Source organism: Exophiala viscosa, assembly GCF_022695815.1.
Source record: "Exophiala viscosa unplaced genomic scaffold EDD37scaffold_3, whole genome shotgun sequence".
Classification (NCBI taxonomy): domain Eukaryota; kingdom Fungi; phylum Ascomycota; class Eurotiomycetes; order Chaetothyriales; family Herpotrichiellaceae; genus Exophiala; species Exophiala viscosa.
Genome location: NW_026944355.1, coordinates 2,134,475 through 2,156,926, shown reverse-complemented (window position 1 = coordinate 2,156,926; position 22,452 = coordinate 2,134,475). Strand labels below are relative to the sequence as shown.

Below are 22,452 nucleotides of genomic sequence, written 5' to 3'. Positions count from 1 at the left end.
AGGATCGATCTAGATTCTGGACCTCCTCATCTGTCGTAGAAATAGCGGTGTGTGAAGGTTGTTGATTCCGCATTGGGACTGCTCATGTGAGTAGAGCACGGACGTAAATTACGAGTCTGAGTGATAGCTTTGTCTGCCGTACATGTAGGTACATTTCAGTGAAATGCTGGATGATTGGATTGTGTGCTCTTGACGTGCTTTAGCTAGGTGTACTACAGGCAACGCGGCACAGTGACAGGGAGGGGCGTGTATAATAGATCAACGCCGAGGGTGTTGTATTCCAAGGTTATGGTGGACAATCAACAAAGGACGACGCGGTGGAGAGGGACACGAGTACGGATTACTTTGGCGGTGAACAGTCTGGTGTGCGTGGTCTGACAAGTCTTGGGCTCTTCGTTGCGGCCTTTTCGCCTATTCAGAAGCCCTGGAGCGCAGGCGTCTGACAAGCTTCTTCCAGTGAGTTCGGGCGGTCTCTGGCACTTTGGCTGGGGCGTCTTGGGGGCGGGGACCTGGGAATTGCGATTGTCGCTGTCTCGTGGTCCTGAAATTTAATCCCGCCTTGCTGGTCCCTGCATCCCGCCTGCATCACACGCCATACTCACATCATCCCGCATTCTTCCATCTTTCCATCCACACCTCACGCAGTACGCAATTTATCTCATCTCACTCTCCCGCCGAGTGTCTGTGCTGCTGGTAATTTGTTTGTTCCAACAACACACGTTTAATCAAACTTCGGCCTGCTGATCCAATTTGGGTTTGTGCTCTGCTCTAAAACGGCGAATATATTCTTCAGTCATCATTATCACCATCAACCCGCCGTTCTTTTCTCTTGTTTGAATCGAAACAAACGACAACTAGCTACAATTCGCCAAACGAGTCACGTCACTTGACACAGTCATACACCAAGCGAACAGCATCTTTGTTACCATTACCATTACTCAATATCGAAGCGCAAACACACACGCCGCCTGATGCCCTCGTCCGCAAATACCACCGCATCTACCTCACCGAACATCATGAGCCGCACTAATTCACCCAGACCATCCGTAGGAGTCGGTGCGAGACAATACGCACGCCACCAAATGGCCACACCTGCTCGTCGCGCCAACGTCGGCTCTGCGACGCAAACAATCACACCACCCGACTCTTCCTCAGATCGATCAATATCACCGGAATCGTTGGTCCTACGACTTCGCGGCGCCCACGATGCCTCAGGCAGTTCATCAACGAGGCCCGGACATCGGCGGAGAATCACGTGGGCTGAGGATGTTGTTGACAATGAAGGACTGGGACGAAAATCGAGCAAAGTGTGCTGCATATACCACAAGCCCAGAGAATTCGGCGAGAGTTCGAGCGAAGACAACAGTTCGAGTTCAGACAGTGATGTCAGTGATAGTCCCGATGACGGCGGTGCGAGGATGGTGGGTGGGAATCGAAGAGGCAGGACGCATCATCCACATGGACATAAGCACTCGGATGATTGTGGTAATGGGAAGGGCAAGGGCAAGAGGAGGCCCAGTCCAAATGCGTATGAGAAGATGCCGAAATACCCGGGGAAGCAGCAGACTGTGAAGAGATGAGGGTTTGACTGCAATCACCACATATTCTCATCCGTCGTGAGTTGTCACGCGTACGGAGTACACTGATTGCATTGGCTTCATTCGAGCGATGGCGTTAGTGAAACATATCCGCAGACTTGAACTGCATTACCAACGGATTATTACGAACACACATGATTCTTCAGACTTCAATCATACGCATTGTTCAAGCAATCCTTCCTCACCCGGGTCTAATTCTTTAGGTGTTCCTCTCACGCATGACATACATACCCTGACTCAGAAGAGTTTGCGTGATCTTTTCGTCAACGCTGATCTCGATGGCAGGGATAAGTCAGTCATGGGACAGATGCTGGCCGGCGTTTCATGTCTAAAGAAAGATGTGAGTTGTGACCATACGGAGATCTTCCTGGCCAGGTCTAGCAGCGGGGGAAACGGTGCCCGTTAAGCAGTGAAGCAACCTCGATGCGGCTGGCGATGCTGGAAAAAAGTGCTACAATCAGCCAAATTTGTTGATCGCCTCTGTTCTGTAAGGTTGAGGTCGGTCTTTATATGCGAACAAGATCACTGATGGCAAACAGCAGGGTTCAGACCCTTATACCAAAATCAGCAGCGTGGGAGCTTAACAATACCATAGTGACCCATCGCGACTCTCACCGGAAATAGCATCATGGTCTTCTGGAGATGTAGAGAGGAGCAGTGGTGGACAATGGGTTCGTTCTTCACAAGGAAAGTGCTGTGCGACTTGACACAAGAATGAAACGGCACGAAGAAGATCTGCAGGATTCTTCATGCATGCTGCCTATCCGCGCAAAGGTGAATCTTTTTTGCCGGTGACGAACATGCTCGAAGAACAGGCGTGACGAAGTAATTCTGAAACGAACGAGGTGCAGGGATCACAATCCTTCTGGTACGGATCTCTGCCACGCAATACCTGTGGCTGGTTCTCCTCTACATGAAAGACTCGTCGCTGGGGATGCGGGAACACGCACTTCTTGAACATGTTGTAAATCTGCTTGCTATGCGGAATGTATGAGCAGCTGCAGGGTCAAGGTACGTTTACGTTTACTTTTATGGCACTAAGTTACTCGTACCCCTCAATGAACCAAGTTGAGTAGCCTGCCAGACCATCCTCGCCTACAAGATAGGCTGCAGTACTGACTGACTTTTCTAGGCTACACTTGCTCTCGGAAAATGTGCGCCAATAGACTGCAAAACCGTTTTGCTGGAGACTCGGTAGTTTTGGGTCAGTGGAACTGGGGGCCTCATAACCAACTACCTTGGAGCCACACTGGGACTCGGGAACTTGGGTAACTTGTGGACTTCTGTCAGCCGGAGCGGTCCGTAAAGTCTCCTAGGACTTCTTCATCACTTCACCGAAAGCATCAACAGACCTCGACATTCATATCACAGTTTTCTCCTATGTCGCACCAATGAGTAATGGTCTAGGTCTTGACCCGAACCGCCACTGGACAGTTCGTCCCTGCATTTCTTGTGCTCATACATGCTACAAGGCATGCTTAACGCAACCAGAATGACGTCTCCTGAAGGCTCACTATACGCAAGCTTTTCAGGATCAACAGGCGTGGACGCGGACGCATGGCCTGACCTCCGCAGACACGGCGACTATTGGCCACAAGTGCTACTGCTATGCTACTATGGTATGTAGTACATTGTACCTGATCGCCTAACAATGCCCAATCTAGCCGCCTTGGGCCTCAGTACCTTATCAATATCGCTTTTCTCAAAGACCACCATGGATTCCGGATGCTACTCCCCGTCAGAAGTTCTAGGTTGTTTCAAAATGAGCTTTTCCCCGTATTTCCACTTTTCTACTCGTTCGAATCTTTCCCTCTTCTGCTCATTGGGACTGGGACATGATTCGTCAGGACTACTCGAACCATGGAGAAGGACCAGTGATCAACAAACGTGCAATGGGTCTCCATTTGAACAACAAGGATGATCCTGGCAATGCTTGACTATTCTTCTGGTGAATACTGGAGCTGGGGAGTGGCATCCTCCGTACAGTCTTCATCAGGCACTGTAGAACCCTGCCCTACACTGGTCCTTCCGTGCCCTACCTTGACCCATGGATATCAAATACACAAAGGTAAGTCCCTCCCCAACGGGCTTTTGCTCATTCAATCTTATCAACGACCACTTCGCTGGGTCGGATTGCTTGCCGTCGCCGTCAACATGTCATTCTCGTCGTCAGAGAATCGGGCCTTTGACCTGGCTGAGAAGATCACTTCTGTCATCTCCGTCGTTGGCGCTGCATTCATCATCGTCACCTTCTTGTTTGATGACAGGTTTCGCAAGGCTATCAACAGACTGGTCTTCTACGCCTGTTGGGGAAACCTATTTGCCAATGTTGCCACATTGATTTCGCGGTCCGGCATCAACCTGGGAGTCAACTCTCCGCTGTGCCAGTTTCAAGCATTGCTGATACAATGGCCAGTATTTCCAACGATCTGAGAGGGCATTGTCTGACTTTCACCAACAGGTTCCTGCCGGCTGACGCGTTATGGACTTTTGCCATGGCTTGCAACGTCTATTTGTCATTCTTCCGCCGCTATGACGCCCCAAGGTTACGCACACTGGAGTGGAGATACCTCGCCTGTTGTTACGGTATCCCCTTTGTCCCGGCGTTGGTATTTCTGTTCATCAGCACACCGGTGCGCGGCAAGATCTATGGAAATGCGGTGGTAAGGATCTCGACACTCACAGAGACACCTATTGACCTCTTTCAGTTGTGGTGTTGGGTATCCGAGGAATGGAATGCCTTGCGGATCGCCACCTTCTACGGTCCGGTATGGCTAGTTATCCTAATGACATTCTTCATCTATCTCAAGGTTGGCATGGTCGTGTTCCGATGGCGCAAGCAGCAGCTTCGCTCTTTCGATCACAACAGCTCCGCCAATATCGACAAACCTGGACGTGATTACCCTATGGGAGATATGGCAAGAAGGAAATACGAGAGTACCGACAACTCTGCCTCGACTGGATACACACATCACAGATCACCGTCTGTTGAAGAAAATACTGTTGGCGCCCTCCCACCAACTGTCCATGTCACTCAATCGAGTCAGCAAGTCGTCGATGCGAACAGAGCGACCTTGAGTTATTGCAACACGGCAATGTTGTTCTTTGTCGCCTTGATCTGCACGTGGTATGTATCAATTCTTTCTCTGGGGGTACGACTTGCTGACTTTCTTGTGCTCAGGGTACCCTCTACCGTCAATCGATTCTACACGTTGGTCCACCCGAATGACCCGAAATTTGGACTCGAGTTCTCGTCTGGATTGGTGCTTCCGCTTCAAGGATGCTGGAATACGGTCATATATATTGTCACCAGTTTACCTGCCCGTAAGGCGCTTTGGGCGGATCTATTCGGCCAATCGCCGCGAGATGACCCCGGTTCGTACATCAGGTCGCCGCCACTTACTCTGACCAGGAGTAACCATCAGACATTGCCATCGCATGATCAAAGAGCAGACATCATGATGAGCTTTGACGGGAAGAAGAGAGTCATTCATCACGACTCGAGGGCCCAATCGCGGGATGGTGATATTGCTCATGGCATCATTGGGCAGGCTGCTTAACAGGGAAAAGGGATTTGTATATTGTCATACCTTGTACATTATCGAGGGAGGATGGGGAAAATGGGCAAAGGCGACTGGACATGAATGATGAATGTACTGTGTAATATCTAAATCAAAAGTGTCGAGGTCGTTGATGAAGAAGAGGGCGACGTCGAAGCTGATCGTCGATCGAGACCCAGTCCTCATTCCACGTTGTTCCACCCGTCAACGGCAACAACAAAGATTCTTGGACGACATCATCACCGCCACTTCCTCTTCATAACAAACACCAACACCAACACCCTTTGGGACCTATACTCACTTTATCGATCTGTATACTAACCTAGATTTTCCATCAGGACGCCTCTTGTCATTCCTTCTTTACTGTTTACTCATTGCTCACCTCCCCGCACCTCGGCATCAATTTCCGGTGTGTCTAAGTTAGCCTTTCTGGACTAGCCAGTGCAGCCACCCACAACAACAAAATCAACAAGGCTACCTACAAAGACAACTTTTCATACCGTCAGAAAACGCACTCAAAGTAGCATCGGAGACGGTCATCAATGTCCTTGGCCCAGCATGTCTCTGTCGTCGAAGGCTTCGATGAACCCATCGAGGCTGACTACGTGAGCTTACGCCTCTCACGCCAACCGAGCCTGCAGTTGAGTTATGATCCTATCCCTCCGACACACGGCCCAGGCCAGGTCGTCGAGAAACTCGAGAACATCGCTGCTTATGAGGTATCTGTGGGCAAACGAATAGGTAGGAGCAACCGTCTCGACATCCGAGTACCAATGGCTGATTTTCTTTCGAACAGCCCAGATCCTGGTGGGAGTCATTTCCTGTGTGCTAGCTTCGGGGATTGTATTTGGCTTTGACGCTCTGAAGACCATCCTGGTCGAGGAGGGCGTGTATCGAAAATACTGCACCGAAGAAGAGCTCCGACACGACCTTCGCTTGTGCTACTTGCAGGACCAGAAGTGAGTCCCTTCAACATTCCATTGGTCAAACCACAGGATGTAACGCGTCTCTCAGACTCAACCTCACATTCATCATCGCGTCCGTCACCACCAACATCTCCGCCCTGCTTGTCGGGAGAGTGCTCGACACATACGGCCCCCGGATATGCGGTTTGATCAGCTCGGTGTTTCTCCTGCTCGGCAGTCTCTGCATGGCTTTTGCCCAGGACGTTACGGTCGATCTGCTACCCGCAGGCAGCTTTCTTCTATCACTCGGCGGCACATTCACCTTCGTTCCGTCATTCCACCTGGCCAACGCATTTCCTCAGCATCAGGGCCTGATTCTGGCGTTGGTGACCGGCGCCTTTGATGCCTCTGCTTCAGTCTTCTTGATCTTCCGAATGCTTTACCAGTCCACCAACGGCGCGTTCAGCCCTCGCCACATTTTCCTGGTGTTCCTCGTCGTTCCGGTGTTCATATTCATCACGCAACTCACCATAATGCCGACTAAGAGCTACGAATCCCGCGGCGAATTGGCGAACACCCTCGAAAAGGCCAATGACGCGATGCGCGATGTGCACGACTCGGACGACGAGCTCGACACGGCAATGGAGGTCATGCGCATACGGTCTGAGCGCGCCCAAATGCGGAGACAGAGCATCACATCGATCAACGATTTGTTGGGAACACCCGCGCAGCAGGAAGTTCGCGAGCTGAAGGAGGACCAGATCCGCGTCAATAGTGGGGTCTGGGGCGTGCTTCACGGCGTTCCGGCCTCCAAGCAGATACGCACACCGTGGTTTATACTCATTACGCTGTTCACCGTCCTGCAGATGACGAGGTTCAACTTCTTCATCGCCACAATCTACTCGCAGTATGTGTACATGCTAAACTCGACGGAGGCTGCGATCAAGGTCATCGAATTCTTCGATCTGGCCTTGCCCATCGGTGGGCTGGTTACGGTGCCGTTCATCGGTGCCTTGCTCGACCATACCAGTACGGTCGCTGTGCTGAATCTCTTGGTCTTGTTGAGCACCATTATCGGTGTGCTGGGTGCCGTACCGACGTATTGGGCTGCATATGCCAATGTCACGCTGTTCTGTCTGTTCAGGCCATTGTACTACTCGGCCATGTCTGACTACGCTGCCAAAGTGTTTGGGTACGCCACCTTCGGCACCGTCTACGGCGCGATCATCTGCTCATCTGGTCTCTTTACGTTTGCGCAATCCGGCCTGCAAGCGCTCTTGCATGACGGTTTCGACGACGACCCGGAACCGATCAACCTGGGTCTCGCGACCGCCGGTCTAGTTCTTGGGGTGGCGTTGGTAATGTACGTCGATATCCAGGGACGGGCAATGCAGCGGGACCGCGCGTTCGCCGCAATGGACGAACGAAGGCCTTTGCTACAACAGCAACGCAGTTTACGAGGACGACCAATTCCAACGAGTATGACTGCCGGCGCAAGTATAAATGGGGAGCCCGGCCTCTCTTCGAGTCTGAGGGCAAGTGGTTCCGGTGCGACTGCTGGATTGGTAGGCGTAGGGATCGGTAATAGTACTGCCACGGACGACCCCGAGCGACATCGACTGCTGGACAGGCCTAGTCGGCAGGCCTTGTTTGATCGCGCGTTGTCGACAGTGCAGGAGACGAGGGAGCCGGAAACTCCGTCTGCAGAGACCGAGGCCTTTCCCGCTTTTCCATTTTGATAGCTGAGGTCTGTATCATATTTCGAAGTCTGCCGTTCAACAGCATGTATTGTTTCACATTTTTGCATTTGTTAGCGTCGTCAGCGCGAGCGTTGTTCTCTTGGAGTGTTTATCTACCTGTGTACCACTATATTGACAGCAAGCGTTGAGCATATTTGACACATGATATAATCTAATGCTACTGAATCTACGAAGCGTAAGGACTCTTCTCCCTCAATTTAGCTCCATATTTCCAAAACACCACTGGCGCCGGCGCAAGTAACGCGGCAACGCACCCCAGCCACGTCATGGTCCAATGTACCCCAATGCCCTCATACATCGGTCTCGCAGCCATGACCATGCCTCCGGAAATAAGGTACCGTACCATAGTGATACTAGCAAGGGCGACAGCTGCATGCTCGCCATATGCATCGATAATGTACTCGTAGCAAGAAACATACATGGCCGTTGCGACGATGCCAAAGACGAAACAAGCCCCGAGTCCAGACCATATCGAGATACTCACATAATTCGTCCATCCTAACCAGAAAAGCGAGACGGGCAACAAAGGTGCTGTCAGCATTGCCGGCCACAGTCGAAATTCGGGGGCCACGGCCGCTTCAGCCACATCCCCGGTTTGATGTCGGGAGAAGCGGTACAATAGTGGAGCGCAGAGCATGAAAGTGGTAGAGCCTGCAGCGATGCTGCCGAAGCAAGACCCCGTCATGCCCGTAGAGAGGCTATAGGTTTCTTTGAAGGTGTAGTCGAATCCGGAAAGGAAGGAATACTGCAAGATGTAAAGGAGGGTGAGATATCCGCCGAACACGGCGATGACTGGCTCTGAGGTGAAGAATGTCACTGGCATAGGAAGGACTTGCTTGAGTCGGCCCCAAAAAGAGGCTGTTTCGGCATGTTTGGAAACATAGTCGTCTGACCCGCTGACGGATCGCAAGTGTCGCGCCTTCCAATCGATTAGGATGGGGAGGTACGTCTCTGGCAAACATATAAGGGCCACAACGAAGGCAAATGCCGATATGATCAGCGTGATCCATTCGCACCAACGCCAGCCAAGAGAAGGGGTCGATGTGATCCAGCCACCTGCAATGGGAGCTATCATCGGTGCAGCAATGTTGGCCCAGGCGATGATCGGAAACACAAAGGCCCGTTTCACCGGTCTGTATTGGTCGCCCACACTAGCTCCATTGATGCCTAGTGTTGCACTTGCGAACAATCCCACGAAAACCCGGCAGACAATTTGGCCGCCGAACGTTGGCGTCAAGGCTGCTCCGAGGACAAAGAATAGGTATACGAACGTCGCAGTTAGAAACGTCGGGTTCCGGCCCACAGTCTCGGACAATGGTCCAACGAACAGACAACCACAGCCAATGCCCCACAGGTACATGGCTGTGGAGAGATTCTCGGCGACCTTGCTGACGTGGAGGGCCTCAGAGATGTCGGTGTTGGCCATAGAGTCGGCGCCGCCAGCCCATCCTTGCGCGAAGATCAGCAGTGACAGGACGGCGATATTTCCGTTGCGGTAACGGAGTGACCAGTTGTGCGGGTCGATGGGGTCATCGTGGCCTTCCTTGCCAACCATGACTTTGCCGGTGTCTTTGTCCCGATGTTGGTAGTCAGGTTCACTTGGGTGTCGCCGGAGAGGGGTGTGTTCTCGTTTTTTGGCGTCATTTTGTTGTTCGGCGGCGTTGGCTTTGGACAATGCACGACGAAGAGAAGAATCTGAGCTGGAGTTCTTCTCGAGGTCTCGTTCCGGCCCAGACTCAGATGAAGAAGGTGCATGGAGTTCGGACCCTGACGGCACGTGCTCTGGTTGTTGTCGAACACCGGTATCCTCAGGGTTGTCGCTCTTTTTGTGCTGCCAGTCTTGTTCGACGTCCCTCCTGATCTGCCTGTATTGAACTAGCGACCACATTTCTCGTCGTCATATTTAGGAAGCTGTTGATTGGTAAAAGCCATGCCCTTCCAGTATTGAAATTCACGGCCACATTTTGGAGCATCACCTGAGTTGAGACAAAGAGAGAGCGGGACAAAGGGAAAACGGTACTTATGACAATAGGGTCAGCCAGCGTGGAACTCCTACAGGGGTCGTCATGCCATCAAGCCATTTTAGGTCAGCGAGAATGTTGAGAAACGACGCGGCCATGATGCAATGACCCGAATTCTGGCAGAACCTCGGTCGTGGATGTGGAGAATAGCATTGAGATGGTCGATCGAAAACACATAAAAATTCACGTAAAGAGGAAGGTCGAAGTAAGTCGAACCGAATTTGGTCACGCAAGTGTCGTGTGCTAGATTTCCTCTTCCGGACAGTGCATATACGGATGTCGAATGCCGAACGAGTGAGCGAATTGCATGGAAAAGAAAGAGATAAAGGAGGAAGCGAAGATGAGACATGTGAAATGAAAGATGGAAATATCATTGCATCATAACTTACTCGTACGGAGGGAGACATTAACAAAATGCGAAAAGGCATGATTGCCAAGCTGGCTTAGTCATCTTTTCACGTGACCAGGTTTTGGCGCAAAGCAACGACAACATCGTCTTTCTGCATTGCACTCGTTCCAGTTTACCATTCACCATAGAAGCAAAAACTTCTCTACAAGTTCTATGTTTTCTCGAGGTTATAGGTAAGTGAAATCTTGGGTACGAGCTTTTGGTCAAATCGATGTGGTCGAACCACGAACTCTAGCGATTCCAGGGGAATCGGTCCTACTGAAAAGCAATGCACCTCGCAAAGCAAGTTTGATTTGGAGTTTCATTCGGGGACATTACAATCAGCCAGCGACAAAAGTGCTATTGCATGTCTCTCGGCTTCACCGTGGATTGACCCTTGATGTTGAGATAAATATGCGACCATTATCTTTTCACTGCCAGGGAGCGCTCTCAGCACCATTCGTGGTGCTGGCCAAACGATGGACTGCACGTCCTTCTACATTGCAACGCCTATACTTCGGTCAGACTGTGTCCTTCGAAGCTAGGAGAGGCATGGCCGGTTCCGATTCACCCGCTTACTGCAGGCTCCAACACCCTGGATGTGCCGGGGACTTAGGAAGGTGGGCTGATAAATGTCTCCGCGACAATTGATTGACAGCAACAAAAAGTGAGGACACTAAAACACAGGAAAGACTGATAAAGACTGCTCGCCCAACCTTGCATCTCACAAAACAGCTGCAAACAACAACGGTCCAAAATCGGCATCCCCTTTCCTCAGTTTCACCCACGATGAGCAACTTGGAGGCCACCAACCGCGAACATTTCGAGTAAGATGCCCATGCCCTTTCGCCAGTTCGAATTCCTAATAAATCCTCTAGCAAAGTCGCATCCAACTATGAGACCGACTTTGGCGATATGCTGCGCACCGCTATCGCAGAGTTTCAAGCCAGGCGTCTCTGGATCCGCAAAGATTTGACCGAGAATAACAGCACTTCCGAAGGTGATAATCCCCATACGATCCGGCTCCTGGACTATGCATGCGGGGCCGGGACGGCATCCAAGGTGAGCGTCACTCCCATCCAAGCATATTGCTCAACTGAGAGACACTTACATTGAACAGGCATTGGCGCCATACGTCACCCAGATCGTCGGTCTCGATCTCTCAGAGAACATGGTATCCGAGTACAACAAGTACGCCCGCTCCATGAGCTTTGACCCGCAGAAAATGCAAGCGTACCGTCACAATCTGCTGGACGAGACTGACAAGCCGCCCACCGACGTCGAGCTCGCAAACTTCGACGTCGCGATCATAAGCATGGCGCTGCACCACGTTTCCGACCCAGGCAAACTCGTTCAGCGTCTCGCAGGGTGTCTGAAAGTCGGCGGCGTCTGCGTGGTACTGGATAGAGCACCATCACCTACAGACACGGACTTGGAGACCCCGGATATGCATGATCGGCCTAAGGTGCTGGATACCATTAATCAGCATTCTTTCAGCGAGGAACAGATGCGCCAGCTGTATGCTGATGCAGGTTTGACTACAGGTTTCGACTATGTGCGCATTCCGAAACCTTTTGAGTTTACGCTGAAGGGGGAAAAGATGTTGGTCAGTGGATTCTTTGCTAGAGGAGAAAGGGTTGAACATTAGGAAACCCACCTGGAATATGATTGGTGGAGGCTACCACACATACTGGTACTCATACTCCGTACATTCCTTTGCATCCTAAATCTAACCAGAAGAACTGGTATGGTAATCCCTGCTTCACGATCTGAAAAGACTGATACTTTGCTTGGTCTTAAAAGTTGCTACGGGTTTCGATTCTTGTGCCATGTGTCCGATGGCCAGCGTAACATCATACGGTGGCATTTGTCTACAAAACTCGAGGAGCAACAATGACTTAGCAACAACTTAAGAACGATGACAGCGGCAAGGAATGTATTCATCAAGCAGACTCAGGTCGACGGTTCAAAGATAGATAGGTATTCGATATCAACTTCGCGCACCTACGAAGGCCTGTCCACTTCCCCTTCACCCAAGTCTAGTCCGCAGTCCAGCTTTATCAATGTTCAGATCCATTGTGCTTATACCACTGCCTGCCAGTCAAACCCAACTTGCATTGCCTATTGTTTGTTGGATTATTCAGTGCTTCCCTCAAAGTCAGCCAAGGCCTTTTTTGATGAGATGGAAAAGAGTGAGGATCATACAGTGCAGCAGGTGCAGCCCTTGCAACCAGAGGAAGCATGCCCGCAGGTCGAGCAGTGAGGTTCCATGGTGAGAATCAGGGGCTTGTTCGGTTTGGATGGGTAGAAAGAACACTGGTACGGTATCGAGACACTTGAGGAAGATGATGATTGCTAATGAAGATAGGAAGACAAGACCTGACTTGACCTGATATCACCACCTTTATATAAGTTTCGACCAGTATGCTCTTCATGTCGGCTGACATCCTTACATCAAAGCGTGGGGTCTTACCATTAGGTAAATGCCCTGCTCTATGCGAGCATGATCGTTGATCCCTTGCAGCTTTTGCCCTATGCTCGTGACGACGAGCAAGAGTGAGTGGGATTATGGAGCACCTGGCTGCAGGGAAGAGTAGTAGGTGAACCCTATTGCACTCACGGCACCTATTGCTGGTACTGGCCTTGCCCACACACCCCTCTCCTGCCATGCAACTATGCCACCTGGCTCACTGTCGTCCAATCGAAACTATCTTTCCTTTCACCTATCTGTGGAACGGCTCGTAAGGTTGGTATGCGCCTCTACTCGGGCTGTGCCGGGGGATCCCAGAGCCGCCTGGTGCCTAGATCCATCCGTTGCGACACCGCCCACTCGTCTACGAAGACCATGTCCAGCAATCTCTGCCTCATTGGAGTTTATTTGGTGATTTTGTGATGATAATGAGCATGGGGAGTTCGTATCACCTTCAAAAAGTGGCTGGTTTTGGTCAGTGAATGGATACACGCACTACAAAACTACCACAGTCTCAGAAGACACTTCACAGGTGAAACCCTGGATTGGAGTCGCTTCTTTTCTCCTATTCTCGTACCCATATGGTCAATCCAAATGAATACTGACCATGATCAAAGGGCCGAGATGGCGTCCACGAGTTGCATGAATGGTTAAGCTGCTGGCTCACCTGATTGCTTGGTTTTTAACTGGTGCAATGGATGGCTTACAGCTCCTCTAATGGCCCGATAGACGTTTTGGCTGTTTGGCTGATTTCGCAGCACTCTGCCCAACCGCTCCACTTTTGGGTGTTGTATCGTTGCTTGTCGGAACTCCACGTGGCTCTGTGCCGCCCTTCTGTATGCTCATGACTACGGCCTTCTTCCGCCAACTTTACAATATCTCCAGGTTGGTGAGCGCGAACATGAGAGCCGTGGCCCTGGTCGTGGAGGAGCAAGAGACCGAGAATGTCTGATGCAAGGCCGAGCCAGCCATCAAGTAGGACAAACTTACGGTTCGAGACAATTTGTGGTTGTAAAAAGTGCTGAACAGCTTCCAGGAACATGGACGACCACAGGCCACGAGGAAGACACCATTCATTGATGCTCCTAGGGTGTGCCCCCAGCTCTTTCATCTTGGTAGGATCAAATGTCCCGGTTGCCTCAAGGATCCACGGATTTTTCAGTCCCGGCGACTTCTTGAGCTAGTGGAAGGCAGGAGCTTCCTTTGTTAAGGCCGGACGAGGACGACCTCTCGTTTCCTCCGTCGCCGGCCACATTGTGAGATCTTGCTCATTTGGTGACAGAGTATCCTTTGCTGACTACACGAAATCTAGTTGACATTCAGAGCGGGAAAGTTACTGGTTGCCCTTCTGCGAGTCAGCAAGACTAGTAGTATTCGTGGTAGGTCGTGGGAGATTTGGCCCGGTGAGGAGGAAAGAGCGACGTATTACTTTGCAATGAGAAGGGATTGTGTATAGTCCGCGATCTTTCCAAAGAGCCGCCAACATTGTGCTGACCTGAAGATGCTAATTTTCACCGACAATCGCAAAAGACAGGCATGAATCAATGAAGATGCGCAGGCGGCGGTTACTCATATCTATAGGTCATCTACTGGTTAGATTGGCTGTACCTTTCGGACTGGATGCGATATAGTGTTCTTAAGGTCCTCGATTTCTCGGGGTCGATAGACGATGCTGATTTGCTAGATGTCACGGTACTGATTGACACATGCTACAGGGATAGGGACGTCTACGTCTTGTTCCTTGTCCCATGCGCCTGTATGAGAGAGCTGGGCCTGCACGATCGGTCTTCCAATGGGCATTATTGCTGTATAAACGCTTCCGTTGTCTCTGCAAGCAAGAGTGGTACTCCCCCCACCAGGCTCCATGCACTGGGACAACGACATTCGACAACGCAGAATCCATGCAACAACCACTGACTGTCTCATTTGTACATCTTTATCGCCAGCCGAAAATAACAGTCTAATCATCCAACAGGTTCGCTTCACCGTTAACTTGCTTGCCGTCTTCCTGGTTATCCCGTGTATCCTTGTTACCCTTCTTTTCCTTGCCGTGACTCTTCCTGGCATAGAACTCGTCAAGAATCTTCGGGTTGATTCGGTTGAGAAGTTCCTTGGGGAAGATTCGAAGTAGGTTCCATCCAAGATCCAGACTGTCAAAGATCGATCTCTTATCATACGGGCTTTGCGAGATAAATTGCTTTTCGAACTTTTCCAAGAATTCCAGCGACAATTTGTCTTCTGAACTCAAAGCTTCCTCACCGACGACAGCTTTCATGGCCGCAGCGTCACGGCCAATGGCGTATTTGGCGTACAACTGATTCGACACATCACCATGGTCTTTTCTGGTCAAGCCTTCGCCGATGGCAGACTTCATCAACCGTGACAAAGATGGCAAGACGTTGATAGGCGGGTAAACACCCTTGTTGTGCAGTTGTCGATCAACGAAGATCTGACCTTCCGTAATATATCCAGTCAAGTCAGGAATCGGATGAGTGATATCATCGTTAGGCATAGTTAGAATAGGGATCTGCGTGATGGATCCATTTCTGCCTTCGACACGGCCTGCTCGTTCGTAGATGGTGGACAAATCAGTATACATGTAACCAGGATAACCACGTCGACCAGGCACTTCTTCTCGGGCAGCAGAGACTTCTCGGAGAGCGTCGCAGTATGCCGATAGGTCTGTAAGGATGACCAGAACGTGCTTCTCCAACTGGTAGGCGTAGTATTCTGCGGTTGTGAGAGCAAGACGAGGTGTGATGATACGTTCGATCGTAGGATCGTTGGCCAAGTTCAAGAAAAGCGTAACTCTCTCCATGGAGCCGTTCTCTTCAAAGTCGCGAGTGAAGAATCGAGCCGTTTCCATGTTGACACCCATGGCAGCGAAAACAATGCTGAAATTCTCTTCGTGACCATCGTGGACACCCTTGGTAGGCTTTTGCACCAATCCAGCCTGCCGACAAATCTGAGCAGCAATCTCGTTGTGAGGTAGACCGGCCGCAGAGAAGATAGGGATTTTTTGTCCTCGAGCAACTGAGTTCATGGTATCAATAGCAGAGATACCCGTCGAGATCATCTCTTCGGGGTATACCTTGGTCTGGTTAGCATGTAGCGTTGAAATTGAGGGGAGCAGACGTACTCGTGAGTAGGGGTTGATGGGACTGCCGTTAATGTCGAGATAGTCCTCTGCAAGCACTTTAGGACCTTTGTCTATAGCTCTTCCTGATCCATCAAAGACTCGACCAAGCATGTCCTCGGACACGCCAATCTTCAGACTGTGGCCTGTGAACTCGACTTTCGTCTGCAAAAGGTCAGCAATGACCGATGTGAGATTGACAACCCTTGTGTACCTTCTTCACATCGATGCCCGACGTGCCCTCAAACACCTGCACAACAGCTCGGTTTCCTGGAGCGCCACATGTCAATATTCCCAATCCTTTGTATTCGCGCAGTGGTAGCACACACCTCTTGCTTCCAACACCTGACCTGACCTCGACGAGCCATCGGGGAGTGTTAGACTGACAATCTCGTTGTATCTAGGGAATTTGACCTGGCGAGGAAATTGTTAGATATGGTCTCATGTTACTCCGCGGAGCTGCACCGCTGTGCGAACATACATTGTCGAGAATGACCAGAGGACCATTGACGCCTCCAATTGTGTTGTATGTCAGCCTAGGCTTGACACTGCCCATACGATGGTCTATTTCGGCCATGTTGGCGGTCTGCTGGTGGATGACGAGGGATGGGGAAGCAGCAGAAGGTTCTTTGCTGGAATGGAAAGCTCTCCAGGAAGATAAAATGGATGAGCGAATCGGCTGGGAGGGATGATGCAGGCAGGCAAAGCTGGGGAGGATCTTGACGCTTGAGAGAGATGGCGCCAAAAGATAATCTCTACGACCTGCTGCAGCTGCAAACAGTTACGTTAACGTGCAGTTGGACAATTGGAGCTGCCAATGACGGTGACCGCAGCCAAGATAAAGATGCAGGTGGCAGCTGCCGGCCATCCAAATCAGACACGTGAGTCCACGTGACTGGCGTCATCGTTTAACTGATATGTCCTGCACCATCAATACCTACCTGGTAGGTAAGGTAGAAGACTTTGTTCCACGTCACCTTGACATACCATACTTATCTTATCTATATATGAAACATATGGTGGCATGCTTCCCAGTCCGCGAATCTCAGCGAAGCTTGCCATGATCTCTCTTGCTCGCAGGGATCCCCCGGGTATTCAGCAGCGTACCAATTGTACCTCATTTCTCCTCATCAAAGCGCTATTTGATCATGCGGCTTTCCTCGTGCCGTGCGCATTGGAGCCAGAATTGCACCCGCAAAGAGGCCGAACGCCTTATCGCGGACAAACAAATACATAGCCCCAAGTTTAAGCATTGCCCCGGGACGGCCTCCGCGTTTCGTGCCGCTTGACGTGAGCTAATCATGTCAGTCCTAGCTGGCCGCTTCCAATGTCTATACTCCTACCAGTGCAGTGGCGCAAAATGTTCTCAAGATTTTGTTCAGTCCATTGGATGAAGGCCGCCGACTATCACAAAAGGACTGTGGCTCATGCCGCATGGCCTAGTAAGTAGTAACACAACTGTGCGCTGGAAGGATCGTCATGTAGCGTAGCCCTTGCGGCTAGCCTCAGGCCTCCTGTTACTACGGTACATGGCGCGACCTGCAGGGAAGCGTGTGTGCCGCCCTCAATTTGGGGGCGACTATAAATAGAGGGTTATACATGTACAACGTACGGACTCACTCTGGTACTTCTTCCAAACCTGTCGGCGACCCGCCTTCAGCATTCATGGTTGCCAACAATCCGCAAGGCAAATCCCTCCGACAGCATGGCTCAATCTTACCAACTCCGGTCTTTCGAATTCGAGGATGATGCAAGTAGGAACACCGATGTATCTGATTTCTCCTACGTCAAACCTGGCTTGTCGACACCTCCTCTAGGAACAACAGCCCGAAAACCGCACATGTTCAGCAACATCCGTGGCTACAAACCTGTCGACAACACCACGGACGAACTGCCAAAGCGACAGACACGACCACGGCCTAGGCGAACTACCTTTCTGCGATGGTGGATGCCCGAAATAATAGCGTCGTTCCTCTCGATCGCCTCATTGCTGTCTATCGTCATTGTCCTGATAATTTATGAAGGAAGAGGCATTGACGACTTGAATCTGCCCAATTGGCTCACGCTGAACGGTCTTGTCGCCACGCTCTCAACTTTCAACAGGGTGTGTCTGATGGTCCCTGTCAGCTCGGCTCTCAGTCAAGAAGCATGGCTGTGGTTTTCCAGAGCCAGTCAAGATCCCACAGTTCCCAGCCGTTTGCGGGATCTGGAAAGGTCGGATCATGCGTCTCGAGGCGTCTGGGGAAGTATTGTCCTGTTGGGAATTCCTTCAAAACGGTAATAAGCCTGGTCACAAAGTCTCAAGCCGACGAAGCTGACATCGAGCCTGACAGCTATCTCGCCCATTTCGGTGCCATCATCACCATCCTGTCTCTTGCGGTCGGCACTTTCAACCAGCAATTGATTTCCTACAGCCAATATCCCACCGAGACCACCAGTCTACAGCCCGGCAATATTCCGCGAGCTGAGGTCTGGCAGGATTTTGAGGGGAACCCCGCCGAGGGTTGTAAGTGATGAACGTCTGAATAGTTTGGATGCGACTAACAATTCATTCCAGCCTGTTTCCCTTCCCTGGACTTTAAGGCCGCTGTCTATAACGGCATGATGACCGAGAACATTGCGCCTATCACCGCAAATTGCCCAACAGGTAATTGTACATGGCCAGCCACGCCATCGATCGCCGTCTGCGGTGAATGCTCGGAGTCCTCCTACAAGAAATCGTGCAACGAGACCAACTGTATGTACACGGCACCCTCGGGTTCCGTAGCAACCTTCTTCAACACAAGTGGTAATGACGAAGGGACGGGGTTTCAAGTCATACCAAGCAAAGGTGCCAAATACAACAGCAGCATCTATGACAAACTTTACGTTGCCAACTTCGATGTCATGGGAGCGCCGTACGACAGTTACAGTGGAGAGTTTGAGCAAGACAACATTACTTCGCAAGAATGCGCCCTCTGGATGTGCATTCAACAACTTCAAGTTGACACCACAGACGGCCACCAAACCGAGACCATTCTCCAGACTTTTGACTCCATGAATAGCACCCCAGTGGGTGGTAGTGGCGCAGATAATTACACATTTCCTACCCTACCGGCCAACATGTCCGCCAGTCCAGACACAGAGGTGTACAACATCAGCCTACTTGCAACAGATGCGCTGGAAAGTTTCCTTGGTCCATTGTTCGAAGGATCGGTCTTTTTGAACCTTGAATCAAATACACCATCGAGCGATGCCGTCCAGGCAGTGTGGAATGGCACGAACGATTTGAATGGCTGGATGCAGAATCTCGCGCTCAGCATGAATAACGTCATGCGTAGCAAGACGCCCATGACTCGGGATGCGTACAATGGCAGCACTACCGAACTGGGCGTCCGAATTCGATGGCCTTGGATTGCCCTCCCCATAGGCATGGTCGCGGGTTCGCTGATGTTGTTGCTCGCTGTCATTGTGGAGACGGCAAGAAGCCCTGTCGAGGCCTGGAAGGGTAGTCCCCTGGCGTACTTGGTGTTTGGTGTCGATCAGGAGACTAGAGGTAACCTGGAGAACAGCGCTGGTGCTGATGGATACAGAGACCTTGGAAGTACCGTGGGAATGACCCGAGCTGTGCTTCATCCTCAGCCTGGAGGAAAGTGGACTTTTAAGGCTGCTTGACAGAATATATCGACAAAATCTGATGTCGTGTCTTCAACATATTCATCGAGTCACTTCCGCTTGGTCCGATTCATCACTCGCCCACAGGTTCTGGTCTTCCACTGAATAGCAGCCTGAACTTGACGATATCGACTATCTCGAGATCTTCGTTATTGTTGTGTCCGTCATGCTGTTCAGCCTTTCGTATCACTGCGAGTGGTTTTGCCAGCTTTTTCACCTCCCCCGTCAATCGCTGATACTTTCCGACATATAGGTAGACTTTCTTCATCCATTTGCCCTCGTCCGCCTCTTGAGTTTTGTGGAGTGGAAACTCGAGTCTGCCCACGGACGTGGTAACCTCAGCCTGTTCGTTGGGATCCTGAAGTGCGCCATGTATTGTGCCTTGGATTTCGAGGATCGCAAGGCCAGAGGGGGTTTGGAGAAGGGTCGGTAGCGGATTCGCATCTCGTCCGCTGGTCTTTGATCTCGTGGACGACGGTGGAAGGAGTTGTATGGATGGCATTCTGATCTGCAGAAGCACTTCTTGTCTCTGCGAGGAAGACTACGATCTTGAGATGCACTTTTGGCAAGAACGTCGACGATCGTGTAAAGTGCAAGTCGCGTCAACGCGTCGCGGTGCCGTTATCGATAGCTGATGAATGATTAGCCGATGATTAACCGGGGCTTTCACTACAACAGACAATTCAGGTCCCAACTTAACGACAGCATGCCCTCTTTATACAATAAGGATTCATCATTATCCCCAATGACCTTGACAGACAAGCGAGTCACTCACTCTGACTTTGGCAAATGCTAACTTGACAGCATGTGAAAGAGGAAAAGGTGAGTGCGATGGAAGGTGAGATCTCGTTGTGGGCCACAGAAAGCAGCTGGTGTTGATGCGACCACAATCGTATAAACTAAACCTCCATTGTCGACAGAGGCCGCCACAAGACGAGCCTTTTCTCTGCCGGAGATAAGCCATGGGTCAGTGAATATGTCGTCGTGGACACCTCGCCGTTGATTGCTGAAGGTTTGACTCGGAGAATTTACCATCACTTCGCCCAGTCAGTATGACTCTCTTTGGACGGGTTGATCGGAGTACGTTGTCGCTCCGGAGAAGATTAACACCTCAAGATCTGTTGAAGCCGGGATGAGTGAAGCTGTCCTATTCATTGTATTCAGCAGTCATAACAATGGCTTCACCAACGACAACCAACTTCACAAAGAATCCTGATAAAAAGGCACAAACGAACAAGGAAACTGCCTCACTCGACAACAATGTCTTTATGCGACAAGCATCTTTAAAGAGACTCGACCGAGGGACATAATCGACGGCATCAACACCAATCCGGTAGTGTAGGCCTCCAACGACAACGATCCACCTCGGAAGTCTGTTTTTGCTGCACCCATCGCTACCGATCTCAACGGTCGACCACAAGAGGTGAGATAAGTCGACACGACAAAGGCTTTCATTGAGAGGCGAAGGCGAAACTTTGGTGTTGGACTCCTCTGTCGCATCATCCCTCGTCCTAGACAACGAAAAGGTGCGCAGTAGTGACAGTGAATACCCTCCATCTTCACGACAACACTCGTTACTCGGACGACTTCGTTTACTGCCGGCCGGCCTTCTAGGCTGCCACCACTTTCTTTATCTCCGCGACCACAACTACTGAGGCAGACAACCACTCAAAAGCTCATACATCAGCAGGGATCGATAGCATTCAGGGATTGATAGTTGCTAACGAACCGGAGAGAAGATGATGGCTCAAGCAAGAAATAGACGTCAGTCGTCAGACGCACTTTCGGCTTTCACGATAGATGACTGCACCAGTGTCAACAGCGGCGATCCTGTCAACCAACCGTTCTTCAGCAAGAGCAAGAAGCAGCCACTCCCTCCATCCCACACAGCATCGACAACATGGAAGAGTAACTACGTCAAGGAGCAGGAAGAATTCGAACGAGTCAAGCACCGCGTCAAACACATTGCCCCTGAGCATTTCAAAGCGGATGCAAAGCCAGGTAGAGGACCATCGGAGATCTTTCCCCAAGATGTGACAGAATGGACGCAGCACAAGAAGGAGATACTTGCCATTGCACAAGCAGAGCAGCAGAAGAACTGCGAGCTGTTGAAAGCCCAGATCACCGCTAGAACCAAGATTCCTAAACAGCAGAGAAAGATCAAGTCGGTATTTGGTGTCGATGGCAAGGTCTTCAACGACAGTCGAGGTCCTGTACTTGCTGTGCCTACTATCTGGTCAGACGAACACAGCCAAGTTCAAGCAACATGGCCGACATTAGCCGAATTGAGGTGGAATGGCGACAGCAGAGAATGCAAGCTTGCTCGGACCAAGTGTGGTCGATATCTTCCTCCACCTCGCGATCCATCTGAACCATCCTTGACGTGGCATGACCAACCGTTCTTGAGAGCATCGCCGCTCGATCAGACCGGACCAGTATACACTCAAGGGCCTAGACCGGATGAGGTCTACGAGGCCAACGATGATATGAACAACGACGCGGAGTTTGAAAAGCCAGGCAACTTCTTTCTCGGAGACAACTTGATGCAAGAGATTGGTGAATGGCGACCAAGCTTCGTACCAGAATGGCGACAGGAACAACCAGGTATGCGCGGAGAGCTTTTTATTCAGGATGGTCAGCTGGAGCGTGAGCTTGTCCCTGGCATCAGCCATGACAATTACGCTGAGACACATGTTGAGGTCATGGAGACTCTGGACTTTGGGATAATAGGGGGTCACCTGAAACGTTGAATGGAAGGGGAGCTGGGAACTTGGCAGCTTGATGTTGATGAGATACTTCTGACAGCTTGGATAGGCTGAGAAATTGCTTTACGTGGTGGCTATATGGCAATTAGGTGAGAGACGAGTTTCTTTTTGACGGAGCGGTTGCTATCGATAACATGGAGCTGGCATGATTGAACTGCTCGGCATCGGAGCTGGAAATGATCTCTTTGGCAAGAC

At 50.9% G+C, this 22,452-nt stretch overlaps 10 protein-coding genes across 10 annotated transcripts; 6 read left to right on the top strand and 4 right to left on the bottom strand.

Annotated features, from left to right (window-relative positions):
• Positions 1 to 1,082: 1,082 nt before the first annotated feature.
• On the top strand, positions 1,083 to 1,580 carry EDD37DRAFT_607970 (phosphatase inhibitor-domain-containing protein; the record flags this gene model as incomplete). Its single annotated transcript, XM_062815018.1, has 1 exon — positions 1,083 to 1,580. One exon carries the CDS (start codon positions 1,083 to 1,085, stop codon positions 1,578 to 1,580), a length of 498 nt encoding a protein of 165 aa, XP_062672292.1.
• Positions 1,581 to 3,752: 2,172 nt separating this feature from the next.
• On the top strand, positions 3,753 to 5,158 carry EDD37DRAFT_648833 (uncharacterized protein; the record flags this gene model as incomplete). The annotated part of the gene is made up of 4 exons (XM_062818068.1): positions 3,753 to 3,979; positions 4,060 to 4,261; positions 4,307 to 4,725; positions 4,780 to 5,158. 4 exons carry the CDS (start codon positions 3,753 to 3,755, stop codon positions 5,156 to 5,158), a joined length of 1,227 nt encoding a protein of 408 aa, XP_062672291.1.
• A 364-nt stretch (positions 5,159 to 5,522) lies between these two features.
• On the top strand, positions 5,523 to 7,896 carry EDD37DRAFT_345677 (MFS transporter, LAT3 family, solute carrier family 43, member 3). Its single transcript, XM_062811715.1, has 3 exons — positions 5,523 to 5,899; positions 5,955 to 6,117; positions 6,173 to 7,896. Exons 1-3 carry the CDS (start codon positions 5,701 to 5,703, stop codon positions 7,800 to 7,802), a joined length of 1,992 nt encoding a protein of 663 aa, XP_062672290.1. The 5' UTR covers positions 5,523 to 5,700; the 3' UTR covers positions 7,803 to 7,896.
• A 93-nt stretch (positions 7,897 to 7,989) lies between these two features.
• On the bottom strand, positions 7,990 to 9,711 carry EDD37DRAFT_561733 (major facilitator superfamily domain-containing protein; the record flags this gene model as incomplete). Its single annotated transcript, XM_062813887.1, has 2 exons — positions 7,990 to 9,421; positions 9,590 to 9,711. The coding sequence occupies 2 exons, from the start codon at positions 9,709 to 9,711 to the stop codon at positions 7,990 to 7,992; spliced, it is 1,554 nt and encodes a 517-aa protein (XP_062672289.1).
• Positions 9,712 to 11,021: 1,310 nt separating this feature from the next.
• Positions 11,022 to 11,880, top strand: EDD37DRAFT_648830 (S-adenosyl-L-methionine-dependent methyltransferase; the record flags this gene model as incomplete). Its single annotated transcript, XM_062818067.1, has 3 exons — positions 11,022 to 11,059; positions 11,111 to 11,294; positions 11,353 to 11,880. The coding sequence occupies 3 exons, from the start codon at positions 11,022 to 11,024 to the stop codon at positions 11,878 to 11,880; spliced, it is 750 nt and encodes a 249-aa protein (XP_062672288.1).
• A 1,385-nt stretch (positions 11,881 to 13,265) lies between these two features.
• Positions 13,266 to 14,068, bottom strand: EDD37DRAFT_344982 (uncharacterized protein). The gene has a single exon (XM_062811713.1). The coding sequence runs from the start codon at positions 13,811 to 13,813 to the stop codon at positions 13,406 to 13,408; it is 408 nt and encodes a 135-aa protein (XP_062672287.1). The 5' UTR covers positions 13,814 to 14,068; the 3' UTR covers positions 13,266 to 13,405.
• Positions 14,069 to 14,323: 255 nt separating this feature from the next.
• On the bottom strand, positions 14,324 to 16,637 carry EDD37DRAFT_627133 (V-type proton ATPase subunit B). The gene is made up of 5 exons (XM_062816351.1): positions 16,320 to 16,637; positions 16,168 to 16,252; positions 16,053 to 16,108; positions 15,842 to 16,003; positions 14,324 to 15,793 (listed from the first exon to the last, which is right to left on the bottom strand). The coding sequence occupies exons 1-5, from the start codon at positions 16,413 to 16,415 to the stop codon at positions 14,663 to 14,665; spliced, it is 1,530 nt and encodes a 509-aa protein (XP_062672286.1). The 5' UTR covers positions 16,416 to 16,637; the 3' UTR covers positions 14,324 to 14,662.
• Positions 16,638 to 17,309: 672 nt separating this feature from the next.
• Positions 17,310 to 19,529, top strand: EDD37DRAFT_344951 (uncharacterized protein). Its single transcript, XM_062811712.1, has 3 exons — positions 17,310 to 18,115; positions 18,172 to 18,344; positions 18,396 to 19,529. Exons 1-3 carry the CDS (start codon positions 17,544 to 17,546, stop codon positions 19,490 to 19,492), a joined length of 1,842 nt encoding a protein of 613 aa, XP_062672285.1. The 5' UTR covers positions 17,310 to 17,543; the 3' UTR covers positions 19,493 to 19,529.
• Positions 19,530 to 20,071, bottom strand: EDD37DRAFT_344948 (chromosome transmission fidelity protein 8). The gene has a single exon (XM_062811711.1). The coding sequence runs from the start codon at positions 19,992 to 19,994 to the stop codon at positions 19,566 to 19,568; it is 429 nt and encodes a 142-aa protein (XP_062672284.1). The 5' UTR covers positions 19,995 to 20,071; the 3' UTR covers positions 19,530 to 19,565.
• A 1,163-nt stretch (positions 20,072 to 21,234) lies between these two features.
• On the top strand, positions 21,235 to 22,265 carry EDD37DRAFT_693317 (uncharacterized protein; the record flags this gene model as incomplete). The annotated part of the gene is made up of 1 exon (XM_062820058.1): positions 21,235 to 22,265. One exon carries the CDS (start codon positions 21,235 to 21,237, stop codon positions 22,240 to 22,242), a length of 1,008 nt encoding a protein of 335 aa, XP_062672283.1. The 3' UTR covers positions 22,243 to 22,265.
• Positions 22,266 to 22,452: the final 187 nt, after the last annotated feature.

What these genes read in the sequence shown, in the direction of transcription:
- EDD37DRAFT_345677 (XM_062811715.1), top strand. Translation starts at nt 5,701, where the DNA reads ATGTCCTTGGCCCAGCATGTCTCTGTCGTCGAAGGCTTCGATGAACCC. An exon ending in ATCTGTGGGCAAACGAATAG is followed by an intron (nt 5,900 to 5,954) that starts GTAGGAGCAACC and finishes TCTTTCGAACAG; the next exon opens with CCCAGATCCTGGTGGGAGTC. An exon ending in TGCTACTTGCAGGACCAGAA is followed by an intron (nt 6,118 to 6,172) that starts GTGAGTCCCTTC and finishes CGCGTCTCTCAG; the next exon opens with ACTCAACCTCACATTCATCA.
- EDD37DRAFT_344982 (XM_062811713.1), bottom strand. Translation starts at nt 13,813, where the DNA reads ATGAAAGAGCTGGGGGCACACCCTAGGAGCATCAATGAATGGTGTCTT.
- EDD37DRAFT_627133 (XM_062816351.1), bottom strand. Translation starts at nt 16,415, where the DNA reads ATGGCCGAAATAGACCATCGTATGGGCAGTGTCAAGCCTAGGCTGACA. An exon ending in CTCTGGTCATTCTCGACAAT is followed by an intron (nt 16,253 to 16,319) that starts GTATGTTCGCAC and finishes TTTCCTCGCCAG; the next exon opens with GTCAAATTCCCTAGATACAA. An exon ending in CCATCAACCCCTACTCACGA is followed by an intron (nt 15,794 to 15,841) that starts GTACGTCTGCTC and finishes AACCAGACCAAG; the next exon opens with GTATACCCCGAAGAGATGAT.
- EDD37DRAFT_344951 (XM_062811712.1), top strand. Translation starts at nt 17,544, where the DNA reads ATGGCTCAATCTTACCAACTCCGGTCTTTCGAATTCGAGGATGATGCA. An exon ending in TTGGGAATTCCTTCAAAACG is followed by an intron (nt 18,116 to 18,171) that starts GTAATAAGCCTG and finishes CGAGCCTGACAG; the next exon opens with CTATCTCGCCCATTTCGGTG. An exon ending in GGGGAACCCCGCCGAGGGTT is followed by an intron (nt 18,345 to 18,395) that starts GTAAGTGATGAA and finishes AATTCATTCCAG; the next exon opens with CCTGTTTCCCTTCCCTGGAC.
- EDD37DRAFT_344948 (XM_062811711.1), bottom strand. Translation starts at nt 19,994, where the DNA reads ATGCCATCCATACAACTCCTTCCACCGTCGTCCACGAGATCAAAGACC.